This window comes from Pezoporus occidentalis, unplaced genomic scaffold (assembly GCF_034315485.1).
Source record: "Pezoporus occidentalis ecotype Australia unplaced genomic scaffold, CSIRO_AGI_Poc_V1 ctg12, whole genome shotgun sequence".
Classification (NCBI taxonomy): Eukaryota; Metazoa; Chordata; class Aves; order Psittaciformes; family Psittacidae; genus Pezoporus; species Pezoporus occidentalis.
The window spans coordinates 1,999,381-2,022,651 of NW_026912994.1; the positions used below are offsets into that span (position 1 = coordinate 1,999,381).

General features: G+C 39.1%; 3 protein-coding genes across 4 annotated transcripts in view; 2 read left to right on the top strand and 1 right to left on the bottom strand.

Moving 5' to 3' along the window:
- The window catches only part of ACMSD (aminocarboxymuconate semialdehyde decarboxylase), a 47,257-nt gene extending 43,527 nt beyond the window's left edge, over window positions 1-3,730 (bottom strand). The window contains exon 1 of the mRNA XM_062606207.1: window positions 3,574-3,730. The gene's annotated coding sequence lies outside the window, so the exon portion shown is untranslated. The remainder of the gene's footprint in view (window positions 1-3,573) is intronic.
- The window catches only part of ZRANB3 (zinc finger RANBP2-type containing 3), a 494,211-nt gene that overhangs the window by 167,950 nt on the left and 302,990 nt on the right, over window positions 1-23,271 (top strand). The window lies entirely within an intron of this gene.
- Window positions 4,000-23,271, top strand: part of TMEM163 (transmembrane protein 163) — a 98,665-nt gene continuing 79,393 nt past the window's right edge. The window contains exons 1-2 of one of the 2 annotated variants that reach the window (XM_062606230.1): window positions 4,000-4,420; window positions 9,545-9,664. In XM_062606230.1, coding sequence (XP_062462214.1) covers window positions 4,264-4,420; window positions 9,545-9,664 — 277 coding nt within the window. In that variant the 5' untranslated portion in view covers window positions 4,000-4,263. The remainder of the gene's footprint in view (window positions 4,421-9,544; window positions 9,665-23,271) is intronic. The other variant, XM_062606238.1, reaches the window with a different exon arrangement.

Here is a 23,271-nt window from a genome sequence, read left to right on the forward strand (position 1 = left end):
TTAAATTAAGTGCTGCACTTATGATGATGGTCAGTATGGAACATTGACTAATTAGCATCAATGAAATCAAGCATCAGGAGCCTCTGAATACACCTGTGTTCTGCTAATTCAAGGGAAAACATTACAGTGAGTAGTGCTGAAAAGAAAAGGAAAACCAGAAAGTCCAGAATAGAGGCAGCTCTCATATTTAGAATGACAAATGAACATCTAATGCCAACATACCCAAACTTGCTTACAATGAAAATGGATTTATTTTTATTCCACATAAACTGAAGAGGAACAACCGATGTTCTGCTTTCATACAGTGACCACTTCCTCACTGATGGACCAGGACCTGTGTTGCCACTGTCGCCCACTGGCTCTACTTTGCAACATACTACTCTTTGCCATTCCATAATGGGTGCTGACGGTGAATAAATGGGAATAACCTTTAAGTGTAACAAAGGGACTGTAACTTAGGAAAGTAGCCCAACCTACTGCCCAGATATTGCTTATTACCTCAGGAAAAGCTCTACCTTGGAAAATAATAAAATTATGGACCTAATTGAATTTTCATCAAATGTAATTGAAGTTCTTTCTCTGACTTTGCTGAGAGTTAGGGTGGCCTGGAGGAAGACTCTCAAATCTGATTAATATTTTTCATTTATTCAATAGAAGGAAGGAGGAAGAGCACAAAAAAAAAAAGGGGAGAAAAGAACCACCACAAATAACCACAACTAAACAATACCACAGAAAAATACAGGTGAAGAAAAACAAGGTAAGTTCTCTGTTGTTGCTGGTTGCTGTGGTGCAAACGACCTCCATCTTTTCTGGAATCACCTCTCTCCAGAAGCCAAAATATTACGGAGATTACAGGCAGTTCCAACCAAGAACAAAGTTTTGCAAGTGTGTATTAATCTTGCAGCAGCCAGAGTACGGGATGGCATTAGTCTATTTAGGTTGAATGCAGAGATGTGGCTCTTTTTTTTTTTTTTAAAAAAAAAAAAAAAGCATTTCAGATTGTCCTTATTCATATCCAACAAAGAGGATTTTGAGAGGCCAAGAAATAGAATCATACACTAATATAGCTATTAGGGTCAGGCCTTTTTCTTTTCATTGACTTTGCCAGCGGGCTTCCTACACAAGAAGTCCAACAGGGCTGGAAAACAGGATTCATGTCTTTAAAACCGTAGTCCTGTACCTTTATCCAAAGTAATATACTTTGAGCTAAAGACATGTCATGAGAAATAAGAGGTGATGCTGGAAAGCAGCTTCCAGCTGCTATGATATGTCAGTCTTTCTGCTTTTAGTAGCTAGCTTATATGAATAATGGTCGGGTCTGAAAGGCCCTTCATTGTGGATCTGCTTAATGTTTTGAATTTGTATTTGCTAAATGCAGAGTATATCCCTTCTCATGTGAGGCCATGTTTGAAAGCACTGAAGAGTCATTTAAAGAAACTATAATACTCTTTGCAAGCCTCATATTCTTTGCTACAGACTGAACACTATAGCATTTATACAAATAGACACAGCTGCAGCCCCTGCCAGACACAGTTTTATGTAAGAATAGCAATTGAGACAACTAAAAGAAAGAAAAAGGAACATATTAAAGTTTAAAACTTGTGGTTTGCAGTTCCTAGTTGCAGATTTCTTTCAAATAATTTGCAAACCTACCCCTTTCACCTCCTTTTAAAGAAAGGAATTAGGAATCTCCAGGCACTTTACTCTTGGGTTGATTTCTGAAAGTTTTAAGAATACACAATAGCTAGAGAGACTTACAGAAAGGAGGTAGTGTCCATTAACAGTCACTAGTCAAGATGTCAGTTATGCAAGGAATAAGAAAGTTCCTTCTGGAATGGACTGGGTACAGACTAATTTCCCTAGAAGAGGAAAGAACTTGCAATAATTGCATTCCGGAGCATTCTGTCTATTGCAGCAGTTTTGGGGGATTGTTCATGGCTTGTACTGGATGCACTCCGCATCCTAAACTGATTCACCAAAGGTGACTGTATCCCTGCCTGGTCTTGAAAAGCGATTTGGCCCCAGTCCCTTGTCTCTGACCAGGTTACAGAACTGGTTCTACTTATTTAAGGGTTTTCACTTCACAAACACATTTTATGTCATAGACATGGCTGAGTGTCATAGACATGACAATCTATTACTTATGGCAAGCAATGAAATGTATTTGCTACTTTTTACTTGTCTCTCACATGCAAACACATACAGATCTACTCTCATATCTTGCAGGTTCAAGTTCACAAGAGCATAATAAACAGCCCATAAAGAAAATAACCGTATCTGTTTTATAGAGTTACTAGTTTCGAAACCCTCTTAACTCAGCCCAAACCCCAAAACCCCAAGTGAATTCTCAAAAAAACTCACTTGTGTTAGTTTATGCGCATAAGAACCTCTTTTGACATTAACATCAAACAGGCACTTTGTAATTTACTATCCATTTCATGAGGGAAAAAGAAAATACTTTTGGTGTTGCTTGTACTCATACTAATGCCAATCCAACCAGAAGAGCAAGAGCTCTGGGATCATTCAGCAGGGTAGACTAGCTAAGGGTGAAGATGAAATTTAGGTGAGAGGCATGAAGACTTCAAAACCATTTCATATAGTAGGTATGGCAACCATACTCAAAGAAATCATCGGATTAGGTAAACAGAAAATACCAATCCCTCACGCCACAACAGGCTGCCAGAATGCAAATCAGTTTCTAAACCGGTATCTTATGTCACTTACGTCAACATTTACTTATATTTACTTTTTCAAATAGTTGCTGCCTTAAAATACAACTAAAAGATTTTGAACATTAGCATACAACATTAAGAAGCATAAATTAACGTTTTGGTAGTAATGTTTCACTAATCATTCCCAAATAGGCATAACTAAAATACTGAAAAACTTTGAAGGCTGACATCAGCAAGATTCTGACAGTTTATATGCTAGCATAAATATTAATTTCCTCCTGTCATATCCATACTCCCCAGATTTGCCAATTTCTCAAAAGAGAAATGGAACATGATCTTTGTATAAGTTAAATGGGGATTATATCCATACATATCAGCTGAGGATCTGGGCTGCATAATCTAATTGTCTTCTGTCATTTTCCTAGACTCAAGTCAGAATAAAATTTATTTGCATGCTAGTACACAAGCAAATGGGAGACTGTGCTAGCACAGAAAATGTTTTTGTTTATTTGCACCTCTCTAGTTATTAGAAACCAGTGGAAAAGAAAGCAGCTCTAGCACAGATCTATATGTAAAATTATGCATTTTTTTTTTCACATTTCTGTTCTTCTAACGTTTTGTTTCCCTGCACTCTTCTGCAGCCCTAGGAGCAGCAGGTGAGTGAATCAAGAATAGCCCTGAACACTAGCAAGCCTCCAGCTCTAATCCCACGCTTCAGTGTGAGATGGCTGTATGTTCTAGGCCATTTTTTAAGCTAAACCCAACTGTCAGCATAACAAAAGGTCAGTGCTGGGGATTCTGAGGTGCATGTGTGTGGCAGTTCAGCTCTGATCTTGAAAGAGGGCTACAGTGAATGGAGAACAAGCAAATCCCACAGCAAAGGGGAGCGCTGGGTCTTTACCTGTGTCCAGGGAGGTGAGGCTGACAGAGCCTTGCTCCACAGTGGCAGCACCCACAGCCCTTAGGAGCAGCGTTTGCTTCTCACTCTTCTGCACTGGGGCTCCATGTTTAGACAGTCACTGGACAACTCTTCTCCCTGAGAGATTTGGTGCGGGGAGGAGGGAGAGGAGGAAGGCAAAGCCTGCTATGGTGAACGAAGGCCTCCTGCTCCCTCGGCCGACCTCGGGATGTACCTTAAAGCTCAAGGTCCTGCTGCGCCTTTCGCAGGTGACTGCGGGCTCTTGAGGGCGAGAAGCCCCTGAGAGCACTTTACCAGAGCCCTTCCCGCCACCTCTTCCCGCCCCACCGCCCCACACGGGGACAAACTGCCGCCCGGTCCCGGCCCCCGCCTCACTGCAGAGCCGGGCGCCGCTCTCGCCGCCCGAGGCGCTCCCTGGGGCGGGGAGGGGACGGGCAGTACGGGGAGGCGGCACCGCTCTCCCACCTGCCCTCCCTCCGCAGCCGCCGAGGTTAGTGATGAGGCGGCTGGCGGAGAGCAGCCGGAGGAGTTTGTTTGCTGCCTGTCCTCGTCTCCCTGATGCTCTGAGCCGGAGTCTCCTCCTCTCCCTGGGCTCGCACCCGGGCTGGATGCTCCGCTCGCTCCTCGCTTCGCAGCCACAGTCGCCAGCCGCTTCCCGCCGCCCCGCAAAACATGGAGCCGTCCGCTGCCCCTCTAGACACCACTCCGGACCCCGCCATCGTGCAGCCCCCCGGGGCCAGCCCGCCAGTGCCCCCCAGGGAGCAGCACCAGCAGGAGCAGCTGCGGATCGGGGACAGCGGGCAGTTTAGTGAGGGGCTAGAGGACAGAGGTGAGCACCTGCCTTCCTGCACGCTGCCCTCCGTGGCGTTACCTCCCCTCCGACCCGAGACGCCTAACACCCGACAGCTTTTCCTTCAGCCCTCTCCGCAGAACCCTGGCGGCTCGCTCTCCTAGACGCGTACCCTCCTCCCCGTTCCGCCACAGCAGCCCGTTTTGCCCCCTCTTTCTCAGCCCTGGCTGCTGCACACCGGCTCCTGCCCGCCTAACTGCCCCAGCCAGCCGCTCTGCGCTCGCAGCCGCCCGCCGTGCTCCTCAGCCCCCCCGGTCTCCTGCAGACTCCCTTGCTGTTCCCTTCGACCCCAGCAGCCCCTGCCTCCAGCATCGTGAGGGCCTGCAGGCCCAGCTCTCGCCCTGACCTGCCGCCGGCTCAGCACCCCCTCGGCCGCCTCTCCCTGAGCTCGCAACGGGCGCTCGCTTAACATCCCCTCCCTTCCGCCCTCGGAGCTTTTCCCCTTTTTAGCTCTGGTGCAAGAGAAGCCACCCCACGGTAGCTTTACGGTATTTTCATAAACTATTCGTGGCTGCTCCCACCTCGCCCAAAAACTTGGCTGCCTGGCGGGGAGCGGGTACCGGCGGGCGGGCGGTGGCACATGGCGCCGCTCCCGCCCCACCTGCGAGAGCAGAGCCTGGGCCGCGGGCGCAGGCAGCGTCGGGGACCCAGGGGACTCCGGGGAGGGGCAGGTAGTGCCCGCCAGCGTCAGGCAGTGCCGGAGGTCTGCTCGCCTCTGAAGTTACTTGCAGGCGGGGCTGGTGGCAGCCACTTCCCGAGCGGGGGCATAACGGGGTGTTTCTGTGGTGGCCGCTGCAGCCAGGCTGGGTAGCGAAGTAAGGGGGCTTACCTTACTCCTTGTCCTCCTTCCGCTACAGTGTAATGCACTTCCACATTACTCGTGGTTGTTTTTTTATTATTTGCCTAAATATGTGGCCAGGGATGGAAAGCTGCCCGCTCCAAACCGTGATAATCTTTAATGTGAAGCACACCTATTTCAGATATTTGTTAAATAGCATGTGAGGTACTCACCTGCTGCCCGTAAAGAGCTGCCATTTTAACCCTCCCCATTGCCTTGTCCTCCACAATGCCTCTAGGCTCCTCTTCCACGTAATTTGTCTCCATTTTTTTATTTCACACACAAGCTTTGCTTGATCTCTCTGTTGCCTTTTCTCTTTTTTTTTTGTTTGCTTTCAGCATCCCTGAGTCCCTTGTGTTTTTGGTTTTCATCCCATCCTACGTAATCTCTGTATTTCCTTTTCTTTCCCTGGTTTTCCAAATGCTTGTGCCTGCTTGCAGATCCTAGTGAGAAGCAGAGAAGTAAAGGGGAAGAGCAGTCACTGTCTTCCCTGACAGCTTTCAGTCATGCCTGGGCTGGGGACAGCCCTTTCTTCAGGGGCAGCCTTGTTGTCACTGCCAATGGCAGAGGACAGACATTGAGACTGAGGGCATTCGAGGCTTCAGTTCTGTTTAAATAATGGGAATTGGGAATTTTGATTATGGTTCAAACGTGGGAGCTTGACTACAGAAATTTGTAATTTGTGCTCAGTATAACATCTAAAGATGAAAGCTGGACCATTAGGTATTAAGGGTAATTCCAAAAGGAGACTGTCTGTCATACCTAACCTTATATCTCTTTCTAGGAGGGAATTGAGACTAAAGCTGCTGACTTTATTTCCTTCTCTGACTTCATGGTATTTCTATGGCCCTTGCAGTAGCTTTCTTTTAGCCTTTCCTGTAGTCACCAATTCCACCTACCAGGATAATTCCCAGTCATTGCAAGGGAAAATCTGGTATGCTTTTTGCAGGTTGTCCCTATTGAAATTATTACAGTCTGTCCTTTTAGATTGTACTTTTCCTTATGATCCTTTCCAATGAATCATAGCAGATTCAATTATAGAGCTGATACTTCCATGTTTGCTAAAAATAAAAACTAACCCTAAATTTTGGAACAAGATATTTGCTCTTTAAGAGTCAGATTCAAAACCAGTGATAATTTTGTGGATGGGGTCCTTAAATTAACATCTTAGGTGAACAGTTTTTCTGTTAGCCTTATCCTTTCACAAATTATAACTTGACATTTTAGAATGATCCCTTAGCCAAATAGAAAAGTACTTCTGGTAAGTCAGCATATGGTAAAGAATATCCTAGAATCACTTCACAAATATGCCAAGCTTGTGTTCTGCAACTGTTAGGCAGGTTTTTTCTCCTTCTGATTTTTTTATGGGAAGAAAATCTGTTAATATGTGAAGGTATTGAAAGATAAAGTAAAAATCCAGTGGCTTTAACCAGCTCATCATCTTTTCTTTACCTTAAGGATATCTATGTGTTAAATAAATTAATGGCAATAAAATTTCTCAGTTTGTTAATTTCAGGGTGGAAAAATTTTATCAGTAAATGCTACCTTTTATTTTTGTAGCAACACAGGTCATACTGACAGATTATCTTTCAGCCTCCTGTGGATGCTTAGAACCTGTTTTCTTATGGTCAGTGGAAAAAATATGGAGGTTTACCTTGTGAATTGTGTTGTTGTGTGTAAATTAATGAGCTGTCGTTGCTTCTAAATAATTTTCATGCTATGGGCTTGGTAGTCATGTTAATGATTTTGTGGTTTTGCGTGCCATCCCCTAGGACACTCGTAAGAATAATACGGTCTTTTTCAGGGGTGAAAATTGGAATTACAGAAAAATTATTTCAATTATTCTAGGAAGGAATCACATCTCTGACGGCTAGAATATGCCAGCCATTTTGAGAGAGAAACACACACATCAGAAGTGGTTCAGTTTTATAAGGATTGCGGTCTGTGTCATATTGGACACGTGCTTGACATGTGAATCGTAATCAGCAGTGCTTTGCTAGCTGTGGGACTTATTATTCATTTCCCAGTTTAATTAGGATATTATTTGATTTATAAGCATCAACTGTGTATGTTGGACTTCCAAGATAATAGTGAGCTGTAGCCATGAATTACAGGATTTCTTTGAGGAAAGAAACAGGTGAGGATGTCTGTCATTCTGGTGTGTGTTTGTTTGAGATTTGAGATACTGAGAATCAAAATTGGCTAAGAATACCTATTTTGTTTTACATTCCAACAAGATTTGAACTGCAATTTAGAATCCTTGATTTGGGGAAGGGGATCAAGAGGGGTGAGGACACAAAATGTGAGATGTGTATTCTCTATGCTTATATGAGTAAAAGTATCTCCTATATTTCAAGATGTATTGTTGATTACCTCATATCAGACAGCAGTTTGCATCATTATGTGTAGTAGCAGAATTTAGGCCAGACATTGGGTAGAGATAAAAAAATATTCACACAAATGAAAGCGGTCTATGTGAGAAATAGCTGTGCAGTAGCATCAGTAAAAGACTCAAACCTTTCAGAATTGTCATCTGGTAGTTTTCATGCATTAAACAGGCAGAGAATGCACATAAGAAGAAACAAACATTACTTCAATATAGAGCTTAGTGCATGTAAGTTTGCAAATTCTTTTTCCATTCATAAGGAGGGGAGTGTGTAGCGCAAAAGTGAGGTAATACTTTAATTTTTCTAAAAAGACAGTATAAGCATGAAATTCCCACAGAAGCTTTCTGATCAGTCATAAAGAAACTTAACTCTGCTTTATTGTATTTGAGGTGAAAAAAGCACCAAGAACCTTTCCAAGTCAGTGTGAATCCCACCAATTATGCTAGGATCAAAATCAGTGGCAGAATAAAATCTGGTGGTTTGAATTGTTACTACCCCTGGATGCCTGCCCCTCTGCTGACACATTGCTGTCCCTGAGGCAGAGATGTCTGATTCCCTTCTGTATTGATTCCAAAACCATTGCACTTTTCAGCCAGTATATTGCAGTCAGTTGAAATTAATATCTGTTAACATTAATTACCTTGGTTAAACATGTTGTAGGTTCAGAATTTTACCAATAACTAGATCAAGTGTCCCTTCCTTGAAAGTGGCAACAGCCCTCAGGGAGAAAACTGGGGAAGGTAAGGATGGTAACAGCTTCAGCTGTGTTTTAATCTGCTGCCGAGTCTGCCAGAGACTCTGCTCTCAACCCTTTGTCTGAGACCTTATACCAGCTGCTGAGAGGTTCTATTAAACCAGTGCTCTAGTTCAATGCATTCAGTGCAGAGAAGTGCCTCGAAAAATGATCATCATCTAAGAGGGATCACCCACGTTTTATGAAGTAGTTCATTAAGAAAGTTGAAAGCCATCAGGTGTTCTCTTCAGTTAAGCAGATTTAAGCTGGAACTTGCTGATGAAAAAGAATGTATGTTTTAAATTAGATGAATATATTAAGCACAAAAGAATCTGCATGGGATATACAGACAGCAACTGTGTTAAATTCTGGATGCATTTAAAAGCAGCTTAAGATCTAGACTGGGAGGATGAAAACCAAATAATGTTGTGTTTTCTTTATTTTTAACCTGAATTCTTCTCTGTGGTTTAAGATGAGTGGACAAAAGACTTTTACAAATTGAAAGCATCAAAAATGAGAGAAAGCCATCCCATTCACTTGTGTTCAACAGATTGTAATAAGGGCAGATTCGTTCTTCAGTTAGTTTTAGATAAGGATGTATTCCTACCTCACATGAAGGATGTTATGCTTCAAGAGTTTTTTTTTTTTCATCTGCAATAGCTTTGATTCTAAAGTATGCCCCTTTCTACTTTGCTCAATATCTGCAGTGTATTCCTATGCATTGGTAGGTTATTTTGCAGAGACTGGTGAGCACAAGTTTTTCTTTTGTTAACTATGTTCAGGATCCTGAAGTCCTGAAATGCATTTTGATCTGACTGTAGGACTGAGCCCTTTCTTGTGTAGATGTACAGATGGAAAAGTAAGCTGTGTGAATTTCTGTAACTGCCCTACAATTGCAGACTCTTTTCAAGTTGCTGATGTGTGGGTCTTTCTGTGTGAAGTCAAAACACCTTGTGTGTGCTCTCCGTGCTTACTTGAATGTTTCTGGTAGCTTCATTCAATTAATCTTCATAATGTGAGCAGAATTTGATTCTGTATTGATTTTATATGTAATGTAAATATGTGATCTAGGTCTGAACTAACACAGCTGTGTTTTTAAAAGGAGCAATGTATTGTTCATACCCTCTTTGCTTATTGCTTATCAGGTTTACTAGAAAGCAGTACAAGGCTAAAACCTCATGAAGCTCAAAGCTACAGAAAGAAGGCATTGTGGGTTTCCTGGGTCTCCATTATTGTCACACTGGCTCTTGCAGTGGCTGCTTTCAGTGAGTATTGGGAATATTTTAAATATTCACACCTCTTCCTTTTTGTTTTTCTTTTGAGCTCTCTAAATTTCTCTTTGTGGAAGCTTTCTCATGTTTTTCCTTCACAACTGCTAAGGAGGTTTCTCTCTAGACTGCCTGTGCCTGTGTGGTGCTTATACATTTGTAAAACTGTTATTCTTTTTCTGTGGAGAGTAGGGTTGTTGAAGGTCGGAGAAAGAAACAGGAGATGTTGATTCCTGCTAGCATTTATGCATGTGGAACTGTTAATTTTAGGGTAGTGTAAAAAATCATTCTGCAGTGGATTGCTTTTAACCAGAGGTCAAATATGACAAACTTTACTCCACCTGGGATTTGTAGTGGGAATGCTATAATGAAGAATAGTGCATTGTAAGGGAGAAATATATAATTTAGCTGTATTGCATTGACAGGTAGCCTAATATAATGCTACTCTGGAGGAGAAATACCAGTTTCTTTTTAAGCCAGTGTTTGTCTTTAAGTTTCAAGATGCTTATCTACTTTACCTTTACACAAAGAATTTGGGGAAAAAACCCAAACAAAAACCAACCAAAAACCCAAACAAACCCAAAACCTAAAACCAAGCTCCTTTATATGGGAAATAAAATTACATATTTTTTATTTCAAAACAGGAAAAAATGCTGTACTATGTAAATAAAGATATATTTCAGTTTAATACAAATTTGTAAAATACAGGCTTTCTATTTTGGTCAATTAAGTAACACTGTGTTATTGTAAGGACAAAAAATTGTGGAATCTGAAACAAAATCTTTGCAATGGCACATTTTTGGTTTAAAAGAATTAAAAAAAATGAGAAGTGACTGGATTTATGTCTTTAAATAAAATGAAAGCTCTGTCTAGAAGACATCCAAGATATTTCAAAACCTCATTTTTCAGCTTGATAATGACAGACTTACATAATTTTTCTTTTTTTTTTTTTTTCTTTTTTGAAGCCACAGCAGCATGTGTTTTATTATTCTAATCTGCAGTATATGACCTGCTGCTGGAAGTTGGTGTCAGCTCCCAGGAGACATTATTAGAATTTGACCAAATGGTCTCTGAAAACTAAATATATATTGCTCAGAGAGATTTATATATAAAGACAGGCGATTCAAAAAGAGGAATAAAGAGAAGGAACACTTAAAAGAAGAATCTAGCACTGTAAAGAATTTGAATGTCAATGAGAAAGCTGGATGTCTTAAGTTTCCATTTTGATCTGCTTCATGAAAATAAAATAGTCTGCTACTGAAACAATATAAAAGTAAATACTGTGTTACAAAATAACTTTGCTACTTATTAACAATATAATTTTAGGGAATATTGAGAAATGGCAAGGCATATGTATAACATAGATAACTAAAACACTCCATTTCTTTTAAAAGAGTCTTTTAAAAAGTTTTGTAAGGTTAGGCTATCTGAAAACTTCTATTTTCTGTTTTCCTTATTTGTGGCACTCTGGTAGTGTTTAGAAACCCTGCCAAAACCCCCTGCTGATAAGGTAGTCCCTGCCTGGATATACTGTGACTACATACTCAACTGGAGAGCGTAGGTATTGAACTGCTGAAATAACCTGTTAGTAGTAGACAATTACATGTTTTTGTAATATATCTTGCGGTTTGAAGAAGCTAAATTTATGAAGAATTAAAGAGGAATCAGCACATAGGTACATATTAACTCTGTATGTAATCTCTTAATGGACAGCTGACAGTTAACTTGCATGCCACAAAAGTATTGCCAGGGCTTTTGGTATGCTGAGTATTAAAACTTTTTAATCTTTGAGGAAAATACAGTGATTCTTCTAGAACCACTTTACTCCCCCATGCAATTTCAGCAGTTCTGCTCAGTCTATTGTCTCACATTGGCTGTTCTTTTCCTTTGTGCTGTACTCTTAGCAGTTTCCTCTAGCCAATCTATGAACTGGGAGTCATGCCAGGTGACCAGAGTTTACTGTATGTTTGATATAAATGACTAGTTGTCACTTTGGGGTGTCTGACACTGCCAGTTCTTTGCAAACACCTGCTATTTAAAGAATCCTATTTCAGTTTTGCCTCTTGTCTGTAATGGTAAAGTGTTAGCAATACAGCCCTGATGTTCCATTTCAGTGAACAATGGGGACCTGCTGTGCTAATTGTTGGGCTACTCTGGCTGTATTCTCATTACTCTTTGAGATTCCCCTATAAATTCTTACTGTAACATTCCATTTTATCCTGTTACAATACTTCCTTGCAAGTGTATCCTATGGTGCCGCTTTTGCAGGATCACGTGATACAGTAAAGATGCTAGGCTAGGAAACTGGCATTACTTGATAACTGTAGTTGGAAATGGAGGACATGGAAGGTAAGAAAAATACTAAGGGGATTGACATCTGTGGTGTGGTCTCTGTGGATAATGGGGAAGTGATTCATGACCCTCCTTTTCTAACCAAGTTTTTGTAACTAGTCTTTTCTTTATTATGATCAGCCCACTCCCTTGAGTGATGCAGCTTGAGCACCATCCTTCCTTTCAGTCTAGGTGCTGCCAATGCTATATTTTTCCATCACTGGAACAAATCTGAAGGGTTTGTCTTGACTGGTATGAGATGTTTTCTTTGGTGGGATTATAAGGATGCACCAGCTGAACTCTTATGTTCTTTCACTTGGTAATTTTGAGAGAGATTGAAAAATCTTAGGTTGATCTAAATACATAAAGCTTATCTTATTAGATAATGATCTATGGCACATGAGGTGTGAGATCCATTGATCTGAACTCTATGTTTTAGACTTATTATTAAAACCCCCTGTGTATAGTGTATTATAAAGCTGTGTAAATCCAAATTATGGTAATACTCATATACATGTCATATATTAGTTCTGTAACAGGTGCATGGTATGTATTCTGTTTGGGTTGTTTTGTGGTCTGAAATACTGGAGCACAGAAAATGAAATGCTGCTGAACGCATGTTTGGTCTCTTGGTTTGGAAAGCTAAACTAGGCTAGGCTGGATATGGAGGAGTGGCTGCTTAAGGGAAAATGAAATTGTTAGCTTTCATTCACTAATGTTGAGAAGCAGGACTTACACAGATCATAAAGTCAGGTTTTTCTTTTAGCTGAAAGAACGGATCTTAACTTTATAGAAATGCTGTAATTGAAAAAGACTATTTGGAAGTTTTAGTTGCTGTCTTCAAATACAGATCCAGCACTGTGCCATAATCATTGTGTTCATACAGACTTTGACTGCTCTTGAAAATGTTGCTCCCCAGCATATAGTTGCACAAAGCATCAGTAAAATTCTTACAGGCTTAAATTTGTAAGATCACTGAGGTCAGTAGAGCCCTATGGTATTGTCTTTAGTGGCTGAAAGTTAAGACTCTCTTAGAATCAGTTATATGTGTTCTGACATCTGTGGTTTTGTGCAATACTTTCATGGCCAGATACTGAACAATGCCTGATGAAGCTGCCCCATCCCTGGCAGTGTTCAAGGCCAGGCTGGATGGGATTTTGAGAGACCTGGTCTAGTGGAAGTTGTCCCTGCTCATGGCAGGGGGGCTGGAATCAGGTGATCTTTAAGGTCCCTTCCAACCCAGACTGTTCTATGAATAAGTTCATTTCCCTTTTTATTTCGATGCGGCCTGAAATATGCATGCTTGTAGAATTCTCATCAGAAGTGGATTTATATTTTTATAAGTATATAGTCATAAATGGAGACTGGATATGATAAAAATTACTAAAATGAACATTAATTTATTCTTTAGCACCCCAAGTAAGTACAATTGGTTCTTCTTTACAATAATATGTATGTGTATGTGTTGTATAAAGCTGCAGTCTAAATCATTTCATAATAACTTTAACTTCCTTCTGTAGCTGCAGTATTGTAGCTTAATACTCAGCCTAGTTTCAGAATCTTAATAGAGGGCAAGGGCATGTTACAGGTGGAATAGAACTTTTGTGCTTTGAAACTCATTATTCTTAGTTTCTTGACATTTATGTTACCAAACATAACTTTGAAAAATATACAAATACAGCTTTTGCTGTGATAGTTTAATTTCTCCTCAAGCAGCTAACCTCTGATAATATATTGTCAAAGCAGAAAACAAACTCTCATTCTATCTGGTATTTCTTGTCTAGTATAGACTTGTGATTCACAGAAAGTAGTCTGTTCATTCATCTTCCTGATTTGATTAGCTAAAATTGTTTCACAGTGAATGGAGTAGTCATATCAATATATCAAAACAATCTATAGACCGAATTCTGCCCTAAAAGCTCCCTTTGTAGTTGGAGATGGAGTGAAGGTTTAGAATGTATGCCTTTGTAAATGTAAGATTTGTAAAGGGCTTTCATAAGGCAGCCATCAAGATGGGACTTGCAGACAACCTGTCCCAGTGTGGTCAGAGCATGCCTGAATAGACCCTGCGTGCAAATGTGTCACTGGAAGAGTTGATGCTGGGCTATTTGCTAAATGCTGGGGAAATTGCAGGCAGATTGTTAAATCCATCCTCATGGTTGCTTTAGAGATAAGTTCTTTTAGATAATCACAGATTTATTTAAGGGTTTAACTTTATAGAAATAACTGAAACCTTGAGTGCAACAATAGGTGTGTGATTTGAGGTCCTATCCTGATGTTTAGTCTGGTGTACTAAATATGCGCTGTTATTTTGAGAAGGTGAATTCTATTAATCTATGTAGTATCTTAGATGGAAACTTGGTTGATACAATTCTGTAAATGGGAGTCTTTTACAGGATTAGCTGTTGGCCTAAGGATAACATAGTACAAGGAAGAGCAAAACCACTGATATTCTGATATTCTATACAAAATAATTTGCATTTCAGAATGAATGACTGAAAAATGATTTATTAAAGTGTGCTTCCACATACTGGAATTAGAGAGGCATTTTGCATTGCAAATGGAGTTACATGGGACAAACATAGAGCAGTTGGAGGTGTTACCCTGTGGATGCTCAGATGTAGATGTATTGTTTTAATCTGTCAGTCCTTGTCTCAGGAATACTACTTAGACAATTGATTTGGGTACTGACTATATTAATTTATTGATGAATATGTCATTTTCCCAGTGACCCATTCCTATTCTTTCTTGAAAAATTAAATGTATGTGGACTTTCCCTTTTGTTTGAGCAGTTCTTAGTAGACCCTCAGCACAGCTGTGAATAATAATACTAATAAAAAAACGCAGGTGAAGGTTCATGGTTCTGAGGCACTTTAGTTTGGATATCCAATTCAGCGTTCTTTAAAGGTCACTGAATTTCAGATAAATGATGGTCATTCAGAACTCAGGCCTGGTTTAGAGTGTCTCAGCTGGATACCTAACCAGAGTTCTCCAAGATCACCGACCACATGAAAAATCCTGGTATTTATGTTTCCTCTTCCAGGAGCTATAGAGAATTGCATTTCTTGCTCCTGAAGACCAGAGAGGTGGTTGTTTGTTTGTTTGTTTTTCCAGTGGAGCACGTTTATTCAGAAAGTTACATTTCAAACCACAGTACCATTCAGACACTTAAAACCAAGTAAAGGCTAAATAGAGAATAAAACTGCTGTGTGATAGTATGCAGATCCCTCATTTTGCATATTTCTCAGGGCATTTAATTACATCAGTTACAAAAAGACAGATGCTTCAGGGCTGTAGTCTGACAGAAGTGCTAATGAAATATAGAACTTAAATTCCCAAGGTAGAGTTCTGATATTGGTGGCACTTTTGCAATCCTATTGTTCTCCTTATAGTTGAATCACTACAGTCAAAACCAGAGTGTGATGCTAACCATGTTATACAGTAAGATCTAAAGGACAAAAAATCCACTGCCTTTGCAAAAGAGCCTTTTGATTAGGTCAGCCTGTACTTAGTAACAGCAAAATGTAATTTCTATTCAATAAATATGAAATGAGAGGCCAGTAAGGGCCTGTCTTTTTTTAGGCATACAAAACTCTAAGTGACTTTCTTGAGAGGAGAAAATAGCATATGGATGTCAAGTTCAAGACTGATAGCTGTTGAACAGAAGTATAGGTCTAAAATCTGCAATGCTTCACACATCATGAAATCTTTTTTTTTTAGTTGGCAGGCAAAATGATGATAGAAGTCTGAGATCTAGAACAGGGTATATAATGATCTCTGTCTATATATTTGAACAGTAAACAATTAAAAAAAAATGTTGCTGTGGTGGAAGTATATTAAAACAGCTTAAATGCTAACCTTTAAAGCATACAAACCTGTTATATTTTTGCATTAGAAAAATGCAATTTAATTATTCTGTGTGCTAAGTACTGATTCACTTCTCATGACAGAAGATCATCTTAAAGAATTTTGAAATGAAAACAGAATGCTGCTATTGATGTAAAACTAGGACTATAACATCATTTCTTGAAGAACAGGGAACACACAAGAATGTTAAGTCTAGGCTACTTAGTGTAAAAAGCATAATCTCAGGTCTTTCTTTCTTTCATTTTTTGTTTCTGAGATTGTGTTGTTTTTTTTTTGTGCAGAAGTCTGAAATAAACCTGTGTGATATCTAGACCAGTAAGAACAATAACATCTTTTAGATGACTTAACATTTATATTATGTAATTTATACCATATAAACATATTTATTTTATAGCAGGAGATTTTAGACACTCAAAATTTGGTCTTCAGTTTTACCATCAGATCTCTGCTAGGATTCCATTAAAGGCAACTTTGTGTTTGGTGATTCAGAGGTTCCAACTATGAGAATATGGTTGTGTGACAAAGTATGATAAACAAATAAGAAAGGTAAATAACCAGGCTGTGTGAAGTATGTGAAGTAATTGGGCTGGTGTCGTGGTCCTACTCATATCCTTGAGAGAATTATACTGTACTATTAGAGATAGAATGGGTAGAGGGTGAAATTTACCTATGGAAAAAGAGCAGAACACTTAATGGGGAGAGTTTTAGGCACACAACTTGGTGATAAGTGGGTGGTGTGATAATGATGTTCCCTACAGTAATCCCTAGCCTGTGGTGGATGAAAAATGTGTATGTTGGCTAAAAATAGCCAAAAATAGTTAGGAAATGAAGTAATGATTAGGTTTATTGCATGCGATCAGTATTAACTGTTGTCCATAAAAATGTGTGTAGCTTTTTTATATGAAATTGAATTTAAATGATCCTCTAGTACAAGTCTCAGTTGCTGGTCTTGCTTTTTTTGGTGTATCACATAGGTCCCTCTGCCCTTTGAAGGACCATCACTGCAGGATTAACAGTCAAATGTATTTTCAATCAGTCACTGTTGTATCACCTCCACAAAATAGTACCTCAGCAGTTGCAGGCTTACTTCTTGTGCAAAGGCATGAAAGTGTTAATAGATTTCTTTATGAATGCCTGGTATACTAGTAGAATTTGTTTTTTCATAGCTCATGAGATATTTTCTCTGCTCTCCCAATTTAAAAATGTGTTTCTTTGCTTATCGGTAAAGATTTACTTGTAATTCTTTGTATCTGGAGCTGAAAATCAAGGTTAATAGAAGAAAATGGATGTTTGGTATTAATTGTACAGTATCACTTTATTGTATGAGGTTTATAAGGTTATAAAGCAGTTATACTACTGAATTAAAATAAACTTCTTGGGCAGCAGTGAAAGTGTTGAAAATTGAAACAGTTTTACTTTTCTTAGATTTTCTTTACTTCTGCCAGAATTTTTAAAGCTTTCATGTGCTTTAACTTAGTACACAATGAAATGTAAGCAACAAAATGTAAACTTGTACCTGGTTTAAGTTTGTTTTAATAACATTTACAACTTTTGCTTTACTGAGGAGGTTGATAGTGATTGGTGTTTACTTCTTGGCATTTATTCTCTGTGATTTTTCAGCAAGTGTTTCACTGAAAGTCAAAGCTTGTTAGATTTTAATATTCTTTCAGTACATAATTTATTTTTTGTGGATGACTCATCTTGTATTGGTATGCCTGCACTGTAGGAGACTTAGTAACAGTAAAATAACCACATAAATAATACATGCTTCTTTACAGAGCAATATAGCTTCCAGAGGTTGAACATACTATTGGCTGGCTGACACATGTGCTTCCTTGTTGCTAACTCTGTTGAAGCAATGGTAGTGCTAGGTGAGAAATGAGAGCATCTGAGAGACTGGGTATGTACAGAGTGGCAGTGGAGGAAATTTGTTATAACTAAGGGTGATGTTGTTTGAATGGGTGGCACTGCCCCTTCTGAGTTTAATAACCCCGTATTAACTGAAGGATAGTTTTGTTGCTGAAAATACCACATGTGAGAACAAAAACCTCCTTTTTGTTTCATGCTGTGACACTTTTTGAGACAAGGTAGCTTAATACTGAACTTGTGAAAAATATAGTTGGATAAATTTATATACTACTACATTTGAAAAAATTAACATTTATCATTGTAGGTGATAAACTGTACTAGAACCCCATAATACTCTGTTAAACAGCTGTGCTTGCCTGCTGTAGGGGTGCTGATGTGTGTGTTGTTTGATCAATCCGTTATTGTACCTTACTGAAAATATTACACAAATATTATAAAATAAAAAGACTAAAAATACTGTTGGGTGGTTTGGTGGTGTATTTTTTGGTGTGTGGGGGGAAAATACCTGGATGGTAAGGGTCTACAGTTGTTCTGATCTCTTTTGCATTCGTAGATTTTGATACCCTGTCAAGCAACTATAGTGTCAGTTGTTCAAGTCTTTCAGGTTGAAAGATTAGTAAAATTTGACACATTGTATTAAAAGGGTAGTACAATCTGGTCAAATTAGTTTTGTTCAAGTAAGGATAATTTTAAGTCTTTGGTAAAGATTGAAATAAAAAGTCTGGAGATTGGGGAATCCAAGGTAACTTCTAATAGATGTTAACCTTAATTTGCAAAACAGCTTTCTCCAGTAAAGCCATTAAGAGCTCCACAGTATCTCTTCTTTCATGCAGGACTCATTACCATTCTTTTTTCTCTGGATGTGCAGAAAAAGGGACAAGTAAGTTTAACTTCAGAGTTAGAAGAATGAGATTAGTCAGTGCTTAGTCAAAGAAGAGTGACCAGAAATAACCAGCTGGTATTTTTGCTAGACAGAGAAACTGCAGAGGAAGGGGGGTAGTCTGACAAATACTGTAAAAATAGTTAGACAAGAGGCATCTGCCTTTCAGGAACTGCTGCAGACTTGCACTGCAAACTCTGCCTTCTGGAGAGATCTCTGGTCCATTTTCATGCTAGGTGTGATGCTGAGAACATGAGTAAGATCTAGTGCAGAACAGAATCCTCAGCTGAATCCTAAATGAAGATTTCTCGTCAGATATGAAGACTATTTATCTTCTGCTGGTAAAGATTCTGCATCGAGGAACCATTAAGTATAATGTATCTTTTCAATGTGTCAAGGTGAAGAAAACACACCTCTAAGTGCATTGTCTTCAGATCATGTTTTTTAATGAAAAATTTCAGTGGCCAAAAAGTGACAGTTATTTCCTCAGGCTCTGAAAAGAAAAATCTAAAATTTTAGAAGAAAGATTTATTATCGTTCAGTGGGAGATTTAATAGAATGGAAATGCAGCCTGCAGTGTCAGCTAGGGTGTATAGCTGGGGAAAAGTATCTGCATGTATTCCCATTCTGGTAGGCCTGATAGACAACTGATAGACAGGTTAAGGTGTACTTGAAATGTCAAAGTCCAAATTAGAAAGGAGGTCCTTAGAAATAGTATTTTGTGGAAACCACCTAACTTACTTTGCCTCGATGAAAAGAATGATTTGTGATCCTTCCATGGTAAGAACACTCCTTCAAAGCTACAAATGGCTTCACATATTTAACAACAGGTTTGTGATGTTTGGAGCAGTTAAATTCACATTTAGTGTGAGTTGAGTTAATCCTGGAAAAACATTTCCCACAGTTCCTATGGAAAACATAGAGCAGAGCCAAGTAGGCAGCATCAGACCTGGCTAGCATCATGGAAGCTAGTGATGAAACTGATAGTGATTGCAGTGGTGGAAGATCACTTCCTAACTACATGGCTAAGGACTTATGAGAACGCTGCTGAACAACGCAAGAAAAAGTAAGACAGCCCAAGCTATCTTTTTTTATGTTGATCAGTTTGTATGTGCATGTGTGATGCTATGGATACAGAAAGGCAGATGAGAGTCATCAGTTTTAGCTTGTTTTGTAAAAGAGTGAATGAGGACTGTATGTATGCCTGAGGGATTATTGTCTATCTCCTGACTTGATAGGCATCTGACATGCTGCTTCAGCTAATGTATATCAGACTATAATGTCTAACTATGTGGAACTAATAGTACCCAGAAGAGCCAATTCATTTGCTTGTCTTTGTGGCACATTAGAAACTAATAATGAACCCTGTCTCCTTTTTATTTAGCATGACTTGGTATTTCTGTGTGTAATTAGCTGCAACAAGAAAATGAGAGATTGCTTAACAGTTCTCTCTCTAGCCATGAAAAAAATAGGTCAGCAAATTAATTTGTACAGATTGTTAGTTAAGAAGGTAAAATTCATAGCTATGTGCCTTTTACCATATGAGTTCTGATTGTAGGGAAACCTGTAGTTACTGCTTGTGCGTATGTTTAAAAAAACACCAAACCCAAAACAACCCAACAAAACCAAACAAACCCCAAACAAACAAAAAACTCAGTGCAAACCAAAACAACAACAACAAAATCTGACATTGAGGTGTGAGCAGCAAAATGATCCGATTTTGTTATTTTGAATTCTGGTGAATACTTGAGCAAACCCTACTCGAATAGAGATTTCCTACTCCCACTAAGAGATACTCATTGCATTATCGTGTGTGCATTTCCCTGCTGAGAAGCATCTGGTGGATTAAAACAAAACTTGGATTTAAGGGACAGCAATGCAAGTAATGTTTAATGGCTTGAAATCTTCTAAATTCACTTGAAATAATTTATAGAGACAGATCTTCAGTTGGAGCACGTAGATTTGTAGACTTCTGTGGTTTTACTTCAATTTGAAACAGATCAACAACTGGTCCTAAAGCTTATGGCAAATGATAGGGTGAACTTACAGTAGGTGAAGTGTTTTCAGACTTAAATTTCCTTTTCAACGTTTTCTTGAGTGGTATTTTTTGCTTGTTTGTTTTGTTTTTATATAGTAATTCTTGTTTTGTCTCTCATTTTTGTGAGCTATTTGCTTAAGGCAGCCTGTTTAAACTTTCACAAGTGTCTTTAAATGCTAAGGCAAAAGGTGAATTAATGCTAACTCAGATCCTTGTAGGTTTACAGAGGGCAGGCCAAGAATTTGCTCCAGGGACTATTCTAATTCTAGGTGTAGGCCAAGCTTTCTCTGTAGCCTTGGGAAAATTAATTTACTGCTGTAAGCTTGTTCTCCATCTGTACACATCAGGTTTTGATACCTGAAAAAATAACTCAATATTCTGCCCCCCCCCAAAATGGAGTGTTTTGCTGTATAGTAATTGGCATATTTATGTGTATACTAAGTCTTCCGTAGTGACAACATGCTCTGACTTTTCCTATGTACAGTTCTAGTCAGGTATTGGAGGCTGCTTTGTCTTGGCACTAGACCTACTGATTTGTGGGATAATGCCTATGTTGTTGTGGTTTACCTTGTGAAAACTATTTCAAAGGCACAGAATTTTTAATGCTGTAATGCTTGTGATTGAACGTGTTTACATGTATCGACTTGTTGTCTAGGCAGTAGTAACTTTACAGGTGAGTGAGGTGTTTTGGATTGAAGGGTTTTGAGGAATGTGATGTTATTCTTTTTTGTACTTTGGTGATGCAGTTAGCCTACTGCTGCTGACCTAGAACACAGTAAAGGTCCTGCTAAACAATTAGGAGGACAGGATTGTGCAGCATGGCTCTTGATGGAATAGCTTCATCTTGTGTTGTGCCTCTCAAGGTTCATGAAGTATTTATGGACTTGGATCTTTTTTTATTTTATTCCCCCCCCCCCCCCCCCCCCCTTACAGATGCTTAAAGTAAATACTATTAACATTTGTTTTTCAGTGCTGGGAAACTTGTATTTCTTATAGTTTTTTTGAGTAACCATTTTCATTGGTCAGGTAGATGTTGGAAAGAACTTTTACAACTTAAAACTGCTGTCAAATGAGTACCACTTTGAAATAAAACAGACAGAATGCTAGGAAATAATCTGCCTTGAATTCTAAGTGCATGAAGTTTTTGAGATCAAGGAAGAGATCCTTATGGAGAATGGAAGTTTAAAGAACTTGCTGTCTTTGAGCAGCAAGTAAGATGGTTTTAGCCATTGACAGTTGTCAGGAACACATTAGGGAGGCCTTCAAGAAGGACCCTATTTTTTAGCTGTATGTTTGACCTGATGTTCAATGCAAATTTTCATGTCAGCACAAGTCTGATGTTATTTTTGCAGGGCTATTCTAGGTTTGTTGCACATACTTTTGCTCTTTTTTTGTGAAACACTGAGCCTGAGGTTTTGAAAATAGAAGGTTTTTGTAACAAAGCTCAGCAGTCTACAGTACAAAAGTAAGGTTTAAAGCTGCATCGAAAGTGCAGTTGGATTCCATGAGGTTACCAAATGTTTTATGTTTTCTCTGTTATTCTTTTCTTTTTAACTTTATTTTTTTCTCTCCAGGAGATGAACAGGCATTTGGGGTTTGGCTGGTTCAGGTCAAAACTACACAAAACTAAGTAAAGTTAAAAAAACCCTAGGTAAGTTATGTCTTTCACAGAATATATATAGACATTAGTCACAGCATTTGCTACTCTGTAAGAATCTGTTGATAATTTACGACTGAGCTGTGAATATTTTTCAGGGTGTGACACATGGAAGTGAAATGGAAGTCTAATGAGTCAGATTAGCTGCAGCATGTATGTCACTAAAGGTTGCCGTGGTGTTAGAGGATGTCTCCCTAATTCTTGTAGCTGAAAACCTGAAAGAATCCATTTATGAAGGCTAATGAAGTCTACCAATGTGAACATTGATACTGTCAGCCAGAATGGTGTCCCTGACAGTTTTCTTAAGTGGCTGAAAGTTTGTATCCAGCTATTTTAGCATGGAGAAGACAGTCTTGCCAGGTTGTCTTAGAACCATGATAAACAACTTTCTACATATAGTTTCACTTTATATCTTCTCCTGGTGTGCTTTGAGTTCACTATGAAATAAGTGCTGCTTTGCAGTGCCTCTTAGGCCCACTGGAGTTTAGTGAAGTTGGTAATTTGTTGCTCTTGCTGTGTACTATATGCATTCATTTTCTGCACAGGCTTCCTGGTGCAATGCAGTTTTCTGGTGAGCAGGAAAAACCTTGCTAAATTTTGAGCTTGCAAAAAGCAAGCCAAAATAATATGCAAGCTTCCATAGTGCAGGAAAAAAGGCTTGCTAACTATGGCACTGATTTAAACAAAAAAATACTGTGTTAAGTTTGTTTAGCGATAAGCACTGTCTTAATTTCTAATGACATCAATTTTTGTGATTGAATTTGAATCCCTTATTGAGTGTACAGGGTATGTGTTTCTGTGCTGATGTATTCTTTTTTTGGGCCTGTTATGCTTGTTATTTCAGTGCTTGGCATGGAGAGGTAGATGATTTGAGGAAGTGCTACAAAAGAACTGTTGTCTTGCTTGATCTTTACAGCTTGCAGCCTCATATGGCATAGTCACCATTGGAGGATGTGAATGGG